Source organism: Ammodytes marinus (genome assembly GCF_949987685.1).
Source record: "Ammodytes marinus genome assembly, chromosome: 16".
NCBI classification, from domain to species: domain Eukaryota; kingdom Metazoa; phylum Chordata; class Actinopteri; order Uranoscopiformes; family Ammodytidae; genus Ammodytes; species Ammodytes marinus.
This window is the reverse complement of record NC_137220.1, coordinates 22,323,698-22,337,971: the sequence shown is the minus strand read 5'-3', so window position 1 is coordinate 22,337,971 and position 14,274 is coordinate 22,323,698. Positions and strand designations below refer to the sequence as shown.

Sequence of the window (14,274 nt, the reverse complement as noted above, 5' to 3'; positions counted from 1 at the left end):
TTATACAGGCAGATAATAACCTAGCTGAACATTTTAATGAAAGCTCTTTTTTCAGACCCACTTTTAATGAAGCCATATGTAAATTCAAATCTCCCTAAACTCCCCATTACGCCTGTCCCTTCATAAAGGAGCTTTGTCTGCTCACTTTCTCTCAGTTTTTTTATGGTTTGACCTTATGGAGCACTAGCACACACACCCACACCCACACTAATTAATGCCACTCTCTCTGTCTCTCTTTTTCTCCCTCTCCTGACCCTCCTTCCATACACCACCAGTCCCATCCTTCTGGGGTCTGGTGTACTCAGCCTGGAACCTGTGTGCCATAGGAAAGCGACAGTCACCCATCGACATAGAGACCAGTCACATGATCTTTGACCCCTACCTGACCCCTCTGAGGCTCAACACGGGAGGACGGAAGGTAAGCGGACTGCCACTGAAATGACCTGACATCACCTCTTTGGATGAGATAGCCTAATGTTTTCTGAACACGTGACGTCCTCGGAGTCAGAGCTCGTCAAATGACACAAAGCACGGCCGTCCCCCACAATTCAGGATGCCAAACAAGTTGTATATAGTATTTGCATTGAAATACTTTACCTAAGAAAAAAGCTTTAATTTGCCTTTTATGGCGTTTTTGAACAGCTCTCATTAAGAAATTGGGCTCTAACTTCTTTTCCAAATGCTTTTAAAGAGTGTTTCACAGCTTGCCAAGCACAATTCAAAGTGTCAAACAAGTTGTATATAATATGACGGCACTGGACTTTATAGCCCCTGTTAACCCAAATCCACAAAATCCTTCAAACTACTGTATGTAATTTGGGGAATTAGTTGATTGATAGTAAGCATCTGCAAAGAATTGGGCATATTTTTTCAATCCAAATGAAAGTTTGATAAACTTTACAGAAATGTATTTTGATGAGGCGGGTTATGCTCTGGTTCTTATTACACCAGAAGTATTTTTAACCAATCACGGCAGTTTCCTGTCTGAACAAAAAAACAATGACTGTTGCCATAGAAACCGTTTCATACGGCCACGCCCACAGAGTTTCGTCAAATGTTCTACTCTAGACAGTAAAACAAAGCTGTTCTTTTAAAGCGGCTACGAGTAACATTTAAATATCTTTTAAACAGCCTCATGTTTCCTCTGATAATCATAAATTACCTTTAACAGCAAACGAGACCATCAGTGCAAAGAAAGACGTTTTGAAATAGTTTTTATTACTGCTTTTGGTCTGGTCGCACACCCAGTCCGATTTTCGGTTCGCTCGTGCAGGCTCTATGGTCACATATCCATATTGGTCGCAGATTTCAGTGTGGCGCAGCAACGTGATTTGAGAAGCCTATCCCTCCAGGTGAGGGAAGGGGAGCGGGAGCCTTGTTTGAGACAGTTATTTGTCGTCGTAATGACTGATAACGGGGCTGAACCATCAAAGAAAAAAATTAAAATGCAATGAAGAAAAGCTAAAAGGGAGAGTGATATAGGCTACGGGCGGGACGAGGGCGTTGCCAAGCAACGTGTATACAATTTCACGAGAGTGAAACTAGACTGCAGTGTTTACTCCTAAATGAATGAGCGGTTGGTACTAACACAAAGTTTGCTTTGCTTCACCATCATCAGATAACCATTATCTGAAATAGTCATTATTTACATCAACAACACAAACACATTACCTCATCGTGATCCATACTAACTGCCGTCTCTCGTTCATTCGCTTTCTGTGAGGACACGTCTTTCAGCTCCGTGAGAGAGAGTAGTTAGGTGACACTGCTGCATCAACTCATTGCAATCAGGTGTGTGTGGCAGTGACTGGCATTAGTTGATGCAGTGTCAAAACCACTCTCACGGAGCCGAAAAGAGTCCTCACACTTTCAACACACGGACATGCACTATATTGCGCCCTTCTCAGTTCACACTCGCACGCCTGGCACGCGCTAGAAAACAGCTTTGCGACAGCGGGCGTCGTAAAAATACTACCGCTTTTGTCCAAAGGGGACGCCAACGTGCCATCTTACTCGTAGCGGCATTAACTTAGTTTTATAATGTTATGGACATTTATTTTCAACCATATTTTTTGTAAAAGCTTATTAAGACACCCAGCTTTGATATCATATAATGATTTTTACTATTTTAGAGCCGATTTCCAGAGGCTTTAATTTCATCAGAGACAGGACACGTTCTCTAAATCACGATGCAGAGAAACTCCTCTGTGACAGTCTATGAGCTTTTCATCCCTATCCAAAGGCTTTTAAATTCCCAGTTGCATTTGACTGCACTGAGCTCAGAATACATTACATTTGTAGCTTTTTACACAGTAATCCCAGTGACACTTCACAGCACAGATCCTGTTAAAAGCTCCCCAAAACACAGATAAAACACAGCTTTTGGTGATGTTTTACATTGCCCCCTGGATTCATTTTGGTATCTAGTAAAGTGTTGGAGTGATTGGCCATATTTGATGTAGTGGTATTTTGTTTACAAGTGAAGGGGAACGGGCGGATAAAAGGCCCCAACAAGCCCTTATTGCAAGCAGTTGGAAACAAAAATATTTAGTCTGAGTGATATAGAGAGACTAGAGCTCAAATTCACCTTTTATCGTAGAAAAGTAGACAGTTATATAATAATACCCAAGATCAAATGCTTATGAGTAACAATAGAAGATATTTGGGCGCAAACAGATATGGATCCTGTTGAGAGCTTGCAATTGGAATTTGATTTCTGACCTACGTTTGCTTTTCCTAGTTATAGCTTTGTTGATATTTCTGCTATACATGTTGTCATGCATTTACAGAAAATTCAGTTACTAATAACACAAATAAAAGTTGCTAACAAACAGAACCATTAGCTGTGAAATGAACACCATTAGCGAGTTAGCTAGCATGGTAACTTAGAGTCAACAAGTCAAAAAAATATATAAATGAACTCAATTTAACTGACATTTTTAAGATTAGCTTTCATACTGTTTTTGATAAGATATCCAATTTTGACTTTTCAAAATGTTTGTTAAAGGAAAAAAAACTATTATTCTGTACAGGCATCTATTAAATGGGGTCTGTTAAAAACAAAAAAATACCAAACAAATATAGATTGTTGTTACTTATGCCCAGAGGAAATAGAAAATGCAACCAATGAGCAAAACATTTATAAAATAGGCCTACATTGCTTTATTCTTAGTGAAGACATTAAAGTGATTGGTTCTGCCTTTTGCTTGCTGAGCCCTGATATGTCCTGTCTATGTAAAATATTATTGAACCAAGTCAGAGAAAGAAGCTTTTAATTTGGGTGGGATTTTAGTCTGCATAAAAGAGTACACCTTCACAAAAAGTCTAAAAACATATTTTTCACCTATAAAATCATTAATAGGTCATCATAACTGAAAGGTGATTATATTATACCACATGTATTGCTGCCTTAGTATTCACTTTCTCCAGCAGTATATTCATTAAAGTAATACTTTCATTGTTACCTACAAATGTCCCACAGCTGTTCAAGTCCATTAGTTTCTAATGATCCATTGTGAGAATGAGCCATAATTCAAACTTCAAAGGCACATTTCAACACAATAACATTTCTACCGTTTGATTCGGAAGAAAATAGGAGTCACACATCATTATTTCACTTTACAAAATTGTAAGCATGGTAATTTGCTTTGATCTAGGCGGGGAAGAATATAGCGCTTTGCAATGACATTTGAATTCAATTCACCTCAGAGATTTCCAAAAACCCAAACAGAATGTTCTCTCAAAATATATTTAAAGGTTCAGTAAGCGGAATGGTCAGTTTGGCTAACTTCCTGTAACTGACTGCAGTTAGCAGTCCCTTCCCTCGTCCCCACGTCACCACATCAATGCACTGCGGTCTTCAAGCAGCGAGTTATCTAGCATCATCTCAGATCCATAAGTGTGATAAAACATGATAAAAACCATCAGAACCGACATTGGGAAGGATTTTTACTTGCTCCGCCATTGGAGGCGCATACACATTCACCCGTCTGTCGCTCTGCACGTGCACCGGCAGTGAGACGGGTGCCAGTTTGTAGCGTTCTCTCTTCTGATTGGTTATCAGTTTCGGGATCCCCGAAAAGTTTATTTGCCTATTACATGCAGAGCGGGTGACTGAGAGATTGGCTTTATGAAACGCGCACACTATATTTAACTTTTTAAAACATTTTGTTAATTCTTGCAACCCCTTTGGACAAAAGCGGTAGGGTTTTTACTATAGTTCCAGGGTGAGGGATCCATGACAAAGGCATTGAGAAAAACTATATAAAAATATAAATTTTGCGCTGATGGTCTCCTTTGCTGTTACATGTCATTTATGATCATCAGAGGAAAAATGAAACTGTTTAAGAAATATTTAAAATTTCCTTGCAGCTCCTTTGATGATTAAAATTGAGTGTAAAAAAATATATAAAAATCTTTAGAATATTTTATTGTGGATATCATTCCATTCAGAAAAATGTCAGACTTCAGTGTGCTTCAAAAATGTCTTCTTTGACAAATGACTGTGCTGTTTATTTAAACATGTTTTATGCCCCCTATAGGAGGGCATGATGCATGTATGCATGTAAACATGTATGTATCTATTATTAATTATCAAATCAAGAGCACTAACTAAGCAATTCCTGCTAGACCGTTACTAATTTATTTCCAATTTTCCCTCTTACCACTTTCCTAATGATTTAACAATGTCCATACAAATATTAAACTGCTCTACTCTAGTATTATCTTGTCATCCAATAATATTACTTATCGTTGTATTAAGCTATAATGCTAAACCGTCTGATAATCTTTTAATACATTTGGTTACTTTCAGGACTCCGTCGTGTAATCGTTTAGTGTTGCAGTTATAAATGATTTCCTGTCAATTTAAGACATAATGAGTCAGAGCACAAGCGTTTAGTTTCATCATGTTAATAATTTTTTACATATTTATGAATACAACACCTGTATCATTTCCATTGCTAATTGGTTAATAGTGACCCACAGGCCAAACCTAGAGGGAACATTAGCCCCATCCATGAACTCTTCAGAGGGTCCTGTCCTTGTGATTCCCCCTGTGACGCGACCATTGTGAAGAGGGCTAAGCAGTGTCTCGGGGTGAGCTTCGTGTTGGACCCCGAGAGACCAGTGTCAAACACTTATCATGGCATCTGTGGCACGTCGCGGTTCAGACCAGGATGTTCATATGAGATCAGATGAATGACAGCCGAAGCTCAGGCACAGCTAATCCAAACCATTGGGAGAATGTGGGTCGCCCGGGCTAATTAAAACACAGAAATGCATGGAGTTTGTGTTCATACGTTGTTCCCTTTGTGGAGTATTTCATCGCAAAAATAGATTAATTTTAAAGGAAAATTATTTTGTTTGAGTGTATGTATGATAGACACTATGGCAAATTGCATGTTTACATTTAAAAGTACTTCTAGTTAATGAAACAATGGTTTGTATAAATATTATTCCAGGTCATGCATAATGATATACATGCCTTTTTTAACTTGTGTTTCAATTCAAACAACTTTATTAGTCCCACTTGGGGCAATTATTTATGGGCAGTAGGTTGTCGTATACACAGAACACATGTCACACAAGAAAGACAAACGTACAGATACACCAAGGAGCTTAGATGTGAGAAATCTATAAATAAATAAAATCTACATTCAGTTTGTATTTTTTTTATTATGTTATTAATGGGTTTCATGATTGGAGACAGAAAAAACATGGCTGACATGGTTCTGCACTTTGTAATTATTCGGCTTGTTGCTCCACCGGTCACGAACCCTTTTTCTATTATGTGTTTCTAAATCAATTTATATATTATTATCTGGGGCATGCCACTTAAGCACCTTTCCATTGGTTAACTTTGAAGTCTTTTTGTATGATGTCATCACAGGTTTATTGATTGGGAGGCCTGGCCCCAGATGATCACAAAGTAGGATATACGTATAGAATGTGATTAAATCATGGCATGCATATACATGTGTGCAGGTGTTCTGTGCATGTTCAAGTTAAACAAAAAAGAAAGACTCAAGATGTATTATTTGTCAGGAGTTGGTGAAGACTAAAGCAGAGCTCAAAGCAGAGTGAGTATTGGATTTCAAGTGTATGTCATTGTGGTGTTTAAATTTTCTTTTCCACGGACCCTTGATGACCAAATATTACTCGCTGCACATATGAGTATTTACTCAATGAATCAAAAGTAAAGGTCTTCATTATAAAGGTTCATCAGTCTTGAAATATTATATTGTTGGATCATTATTATTGATGTATTGATATGTAAGTGATGTTATGTTGTAGATATATTGTACAGTATATTATATATACAGTATATATATATATATTGTAGTTCGGAGGTTCAATCTCTTAGAAAGCATCATATTTTATGAGCTAACCATATGATTTGTATGTAAAATATCAATCTGAAAAGTATATAGCAAGTACTTCATGCAGTAGAGTATAAAAATGAATTACTTAAGTCGAGAGCAGCCACTGGTTTCTGAATAGCAGTTAGCGACCACTTTCTGTTTCATTTGAAGAAGAGAATATGACCCTCTCATAAAACCGGGCGTTATAATGAGATACGTATAATGTGTTCAGCTCTCTACTAGGATCAGGGATTGAGACATTAACAGCCTGTGACTTTGTGCTGTAAAAAAACTCTTAGCACCTTTCCATTCCAGATGGAGTGGCGTGTTCACAGTTGGACCCCGGTGGGGCCTTAATCCAGCCATGCATCAAATCCACAATCCAAGTTGTTTACCTCACCAGGCTTAACTGGACCTGCCCTTAGGGATGGTTTTAGCACGCACATGTTTTATAGCAGGCTCTGTGCTTCCTTATTTAACAGAGTTTCAATTCTTCAGAGGCAGCCAGGCCAGCTGTATAATGGGAAAGTCGTGTAGGGCTTTTCTCAGATGTGCTTTGATGAACTGTGAAACTGTGTGCTCGTGCGAAGCTTTGCTTTAAACTAGACACTCGCCTTGAATCTACTCAACCGTCTTCTTAACGCTACAGGTTCTGATGGCCAAATAAAAGGGACACCCCACCAGTTTCACAAATCAAGATCACTTTACTCATAGTGAGGAGTACTATCCCCTGTGAAAACAGTTGTAAAATGTCTTGTGTGGCTCACAAGGAGCTTTGTCAAGTCTCAGAGTTTTCAACTTAGGGTGTGGAGTTCAAAGTACTGTACACGGAGTATCCAACAGGCATCAAGGGTCTAATGAAAGTTGTGTTATGGGAAATGTAGGCTTTGTAACATTATTGGAGATTGAATAAAGTGCACATCTGCTGAGTTGGGACATTTGATGGCCAGTGCACTCAAAAGGAGGATACAGTCAGTAGCAATGATGAGCTAATTTAGGGAGAACTGTGATGCTTTTGATGAAATACGAGGACATAAGACAAAATGGGACAGGACTGTATACTGTTTGGGTGATGGTGGGTGAAGGTGTGTGAGGTAACATAAAGTATAACCACAGGACACGGTTGAGATTATGTTTCTTATTGGGGCTAGTTGGGAGCTTAATTATTTATTGGTGGAGTGGTAGAGTTTAAAGGAACATCACAAATAAACAGAGCAAGGTGCAGACATTCAGTATTTGAAGTACCAAACATCAACAACGATCACTGTTTTTCTTGAAGTTCCTGAAGACGTCTTTTCTATTTTCATACTATGATGGAAGGGATCCAGACGGAGCAGTTTGTTCATTGAGCATGAGAGATTTTTGTGATTGTATTATCTCTCTCCTTTTGTCCCTGGTTTGAAGTGGCAGAAAGGCAGGAAGATTCAGAAATAGACAAGAGTCAACATATCTTGCTTCTTGGCATCCAATTCAACCATTCCTTTTTTTTAAGTCCCCCAATTTGATGTTAGCACAATATGAAATCACTAAAGTGCCACAACAAGGCCATACAGCAGAGCAAACCCCCACAATCTTGAGTGTTTTGCTGCTAGGTGCATGCTCTCCCAGGATCCAATGTTCCTGCTACTATTAGCTTATTAACCAATCATGCATGCTGAAACAACACTTTGAAACTACAGTCATGCTAGTGGCTCTTTACGGCTGTTGGGAAGCCAAATGCTAAAAGCAGCATGCAACATTGATGTTATCCAGGTATAACATTTACCATGGCCACAATCTTGGTTTAGTGTGTTAGTATGCTTCCACTACACTTCATGACCACAATAAACAAGTAGGCAACAGCTGAGGATGATGTATTAGCTTTAGTTGAATCTGGACAAAATATTTGAACGATTTTTTCATTGGACCCGCCAGTGGTAATGTAAACAAAGGTCAGAAGAAGTCATGCTGTGAGCGCCATGTATAACTGTACCAAATATACATGGCAACGCATCCAATAGTTTCTAAAAAGATATTTCAATGTGGACTAAAGGGATAGATCAAGTTACACTTGCTTGCATGGCTTAGGAAGCTGCAAACGGAACTGAACACATTTGCCCATTGACGTGGTCTTCTTTAGTTTCTGCTATGTTTGTGGACCTCTGTGTGCTGAGTATTTCCTAAGCTGCAAATTTTTCATCAGACCCCAAAACCTATTGCAGTGAATGACTGAGCAGGCTGCTGGCCAGCGAGCTAAATTAATCACATGCCATTTCCATCCAAAGAGATGCACATTACTATGTGTGCATACATATGACTGTGGCTGCACCTGGTGGGAGGAATACTGCTAACTGTGCTAGTGTTTACCCTATGAGGTAGGTAGGCCACAGAGGACGAAAGACTTTGTGCATGTGATTTGACCGCCCAATATAAATGTGTTGCTATGATATTTTATAACGGCATATTCCATATATCAGAAGAAAAAAAAATGTTTCCTCGTCTGTCTCTCAACCTTACAGACTCTTGATATCTGAGTTTGTTTTATTGTCACATATCGCCAAATTCTCGGATTTAAAGTATTCAAACAGCCATCTCCTCCTCTTTGTCTTCATGTGGCAGGTCTGCTTCTGCATTTAGGGAAAGGTTGCACCGTCGATATGCTTCAAAAGAGAAAATTAATCAGGGATCTTTGCAGGAAGCCGCACAACCCTGGTAAGAGTTAAATCCTCTGAGTCTTTTCCTCATGATTAATACTCTTGTGCATCTGCTGAGCGAGAGAGCACATAGCACAGCCATCTGTCCTGCTGAGTGTGTTTGGGAGTATGCAGAGAAGAGAGAGAGAGAGAGAGAGAGAGAGAGAGAGAGGGTTGGGAAGCATGTGTACGGAACTTGTGTTCGAGGAAATCACATCAAAGATTGAGGACAAATGTGAACGCATGTGTTTGTGTGTGGAAGGCTTGTGGGTGTGTATAGGTTATAGAGTTAAAAACAAAATTGGAGAATGTTTTGTGTGTATGGTGTTGTTGTGTGCACCTTCGTGATATCCAGCTAGCGTCTCTTCTTAGTGAATTTGCTTATGAGCTGTAGGACAACTAGATTGGCAGCTTTGATTCTGCCGTCAGCAACATATTCCTTTCGTTGCTTGGAAAATCACAGGCCACATTTAGTACATAGATGTTTACAAGTTATCCTCCATGTTTCCACACATTCAAAAAGACGAACCACTTACTACAGCACCAACTGAGCTGAAAGCATGGTCGTTTGGCGTCTATCAGAATATACTACATTATACTTGCTCTGAACAGGGCCGTAATTAGTGAAAGAGTGAATCGCAACTTGGGCCCTTCACACATGCAGTCCAAGTGCATGATGAGTGATCAATCATCGGAATGTTGGTCATACCTGATTGGCTGTATACTGCCATAAACGTTTTGCTTAGTTTTATGAAGCTTTGTGAAGTTCCATGTGTCTGTGCAGTTGGATTGGAGTCTCCTGTTGCCAGTTTGGATGTTTTTTTATTTAAATGAGTTTTTACAACGTGGCTTTCTTCGCTTTTTGTTTGTATGTTTTTATTTCTTTACTTTTGATTCTTCTAAAGCACTTTGCGAATAGTTTTTCTGTGAAAGGTGCTTTTCATGAACTTATCATTTTTCTTTATAAGCTGGCGACCTTTTAGGTTAGATAGGTAGGTAGGTAGCTAAGCCAAGTTTAGTGAAAGAAATCTAAGATCTTCTCCTTATCCCTCATTGAAAAATCCAGAATCTGTGCATGTGCAAATATTTTCCGCCTTGAGTTTAATTGCCGGAAGTAAGACTTTCCTACTGGTCTGTTTCTCGCCTGCACAGACTTAATTCAATGAAAAATAGCAAAACACTATATTTGTCTAGAAGGAATTCTTCAATGTGGTTCATAAAAATAAAATAAAAGACATAACTTTAAGTGTGCCCTTTAATGTAAATGTAGAGCCCTGAGTTGAGTCTAATATTTATATAGCTCCCAATTCAATGATTACTTTTTGTAGTATTTCTTTATATTATATACAGTACATGCATGCAGCAGCGAAAGGTGAGTTTCTTTTTCCAGTCATTTTTCTGCTGAACATCTCCCAACAGAAATACTTCATCCACTTCAACCTACTGATCATTTACTTGTGCTTTCAATAGTGACTGTATTCTGGCTACTATCCGTCAAGCAGATCATTTAGCTTCAATAGTGGGTGCTTATTAAGAGCCAATCAGCAACAGTATCACCCCGCAGTCTGTTATATGTCAACTTGTGAGCATGCTGCTCTGGAAAGGCCATCAACTTAATTTACATCTGACGCAGAAACAGAGTGACCTTCACGTGCACTGCAGAGAGATGCCACAGAAAGGTGGAATGGAACCTTCAGATATGACAAATGACTGTCTTCCCCAAGACTTTGACCGCTTTGCAACATGCTGACATTTACTAATAGATTGGATGGTACACGTGTGTGTGTGTTTGTGTGTGTGTGTGTGTGTGTGTGTGTGTGTGTGTGTGTGTGTGTGTGTGTGTGTGTGTGTGTTTGCGCGTGGTGGTTAAAATGACAGTTCATTAGTCATTTCATGGAGTGACTCCAGTAAACAAAGACACACACACACACATCTCCACAGACATACATGCACACACCCACTCAAGTGTCACACAGTAATTGATCTGTATTGGCAATCTCTCTTTAACAAACCCAGGAACAATTTGGACTTCCATTAAATTCCATTTATTTTTGATGTGGCATTTAAGAGTTATAACCAGGGATTTTTTTGCAAAAGGAGAGGCTGAGTTTGATATTCAGGGCCAAGAGGCGAAATGCACTCCTCTCCGTGTTTGCAATTTGTGATTGTGTTAACATTTGCCTCATCCATTTGATCTGATTTGAGTTCCAAAGTACGTGCTCATGCTCCTGTTCGCCGTAGTGTACTGTTATTTGCTCAATAAAACATTGAAAAAGTTTTGTAGAACAAAACTGTGCTGAATGTCAATAAGTCTTCCTATTGGTATATGTGTTCACTGCTGGTTGGACTACAGTTGCCTTCAAAGTGGTTGTTTCTCACCTAGCACATATTCTAAAATACAGGTGATACTTGTATTATTAGAATATCATGGTAAATTGGAATTGAGGCAAGAATTCATTCAAAAGGGGAGTACATATGGATGATTATACTTTATAGAAGGCTGACATTTCTGTATTTAAAATCCCTTCTTTATTGATTTCATGTAATATTCAAATTTCTGAGATTTTGAATTTGGAGTTTTCATAAGCTGTTAGCTATAATAATCAAAATTATAACAAATAAAGGCTTGAGATATCTCACTTTGCATGTAATTAGTCTATATAATATATTAGTTTCACCTTTTAAGTTGAATTACTGAAATAAATTAACTTTTGCATGATATTCACATTTTTCGAGTTTCACCTGTATGCTGTGTGGCCCATGACAAGTGTGCAAAGACTTTACACTGAAATGATCATATGAACAAATAGTAAATCGTCATGTCTTGTTGAAAGTCTCAATACAAAGAAGAATTTTGGACCTCGTATTGCCCTTGAAGGTCTCCCATAAACAGTTTTGCACATGATTGCAAAAATGCTTTCTGGCTAAAGGGTATTTTATTTATTTATTTGTGTTGCTGGTGATTCAATACCCCTGCAAAAAGTAGGACTGCCTCTGCCACATCACATTCATTATTTCTATTAACAAATCTGTGTGTTAACAAAAGGGGGCCTCCAAATGAAAAATAAATAAATTGGTTGTTGTCGAAAGAACCGAGGTGAGTCCTTTCTGCATTGATGCCCCAATTGTCAGGACATTGTTTGTCAGTTCCTTCTAAAACGTTTACATAACCGATACTTAATTATTAATGTACATTATCCAGACAAAAACTACTGTTTAGGGCTGAAATAAACCATTCATCCAAATTGAACTTTTTATCAAATAACTTTACACTTATCAAAGTCATAAAAGAAATTAGAAACTTCACTTTAGAAACTCTTCGGCACGACAAATTTGCAGTTCACACATATTGCGATGGCCGCTCTGTTTCCTGTCCTCCTCATATTAATTATAATGCACAGGGTAGAAACAGGACACAACATATAAGAGTATAATAATATCAAGGTCAGAAGATACATTTAATTGTAGTTTAGCTTTTGAATTTATACTTAAACAAACACATAGTATATGCTCTTAAAGTAATTATGCCGTTAAAACTTTACTTTTTCAGGTGCTCTCGGGCGGGTGGTTTAGAAGCAGCAACACCAGAGTGTGTTTGAAGCCAACCAAACAAGTTGCTTTCACACTATGGCAGGATGAGTACTGGATTATTTGGGGCCGATCCCCTTACAGTTGTTTGCAGTGTGGGGTTTTCATATTGTTGTGGGCAAGCAGGTAACTGTAACAATCTGCAGATATCAGGATTTTATAGATTTGCTTTCTAACACACTCAGCTCCTAATGTCTTGCATGACTTGCGTCAGTACAATAGCAATACATCATCAGAGGGGCGGGATTTGGGACAGAAGCTTTCGAGTGCCAGCATTAACGCAAAATTTACATTTTAAAGTTTTTCTTTTCTGTGACTAAGTTACCAAAGAAATCTTGTTCAACTAATGACCTTTCTGGTCGACTAACATTTGGTGGATTATAAGGGGGCAGCCATAGCTTTTTTGTTTGTTTGTGAATAAACATTTTGCTGAATTGATTTGTGATTTGCCTAATCCATTTTGCATTTGTGTTGTGCTTGTGCTGGTTCGCTAAAAGGAGCCCTTTTCGGTGCTGTTGCCGGCTTACTGCTTGTACTGTATGGTTTGACCTAACAAGTTTTGTTCTTTTTTCCTATATAGTCTGCCAGACGAGGCTGTGACTGGCACCCCACATTAATAACCCTTGTCAAAGTCACTAAAATATAGAATTAATTTAACCTGTTCCTCACTCGTATCCATCGGTCTGGTCCAAAAGGATTAATGCTCATTGTCAATTAGAGAAGCCAGTGACAGCAAATCATTTTAACAACCTTAGCTTTCATCCAATCAACTACTCCCTCAGGAATCCTGTTAGCCCAGCAGCACAACCAGCCATACATTTGGTGTGGAAAATCTGAGAGAAAGGCTTGCTGGATCATCGAAATCTTGCGCTGGAAGTTGAATTAGCCAGTGGATTTCTATGCTGTTTTTACACAAAGCAAGCTGAGAGTCTGGATATAAGAACACCAACAACTCTAACAACTTGATTATCATGTGTCAGTGCTGGCTGGTTGCTATTAGTGACTAAATCTATAATGTCAAATATCCTCTTGGTGTCAAAGCATCTGTTGGCCTTAAAAATAAATATACAAATGTTTTAATAAGTTGGTTGAAAAATGACCAAAGTGCCTCTGAGACTCAACAACCCAAAGACCAAGAGATTCTACTGACCTAAAATGTTCAACTGGAAGCCATTGACGGATCTCACAATTTTACCAGGGTGGGGAGAAGAAAAAAAGGTGGAAGCTTTTCAAGGCCATGAATACCCAGCATGCAATGCAGTCAGAGCAATGGGATGTATAAATTGAGCGGGGGAAAAAAAGTAGGCATGAAAGAAAGGCCTGCAACTGACAGCAAATGACAAAGAACGAAGCTGGTTATGGTAGCGGGTGGTTCAGTCATCCAATAAATATATAAACATATCAGTAAAATGAAAAAGATGGCGGCAGTTACTGTCAAACGAGCGCAGCGGATGAAGGTTGGGAATTTGTTTTGGATATGAAGAAGGGGAATGGTCATAACCTCCAAGCTAATAATCAGATGTTTATGTCCTCACACTGGCAGATCCGTTATGTGGGCCAAATGCTCTGCTTCAGAAAGGGATCAATCCCATGGGTGATTCCCACACTCGTTATTACGTGAGCAGTCCATAAAATAAATTATAGTTCAGGTG

The 14,274-nt window shown here is 38.7% G+C and overlaps 1 protein-coding gene across 1 annotated transcript in view; it reads left to right on the top strand.

The window, feature by feature from the left end:
- Window positions 1-14,274, top strand: part of LOC307262307 (carbonic anhydrase-related protein 10-like) — a gene marked incomplete at its 5' end in the record, with an annotated part of 54,372 nt that overhangs the window by 29,123 nt on the left and 10,975 nt on the right. Inside the window, one exon of the mRNA XM_080043142.1 lies at window positions 276-418. Coding sequence (XP_079899268.1) covers window positions 276-418 — 143 coding nt within the window. The remainder of the gene's footprint in view (window positions 1-275; window positions 419-14,274) is intronic.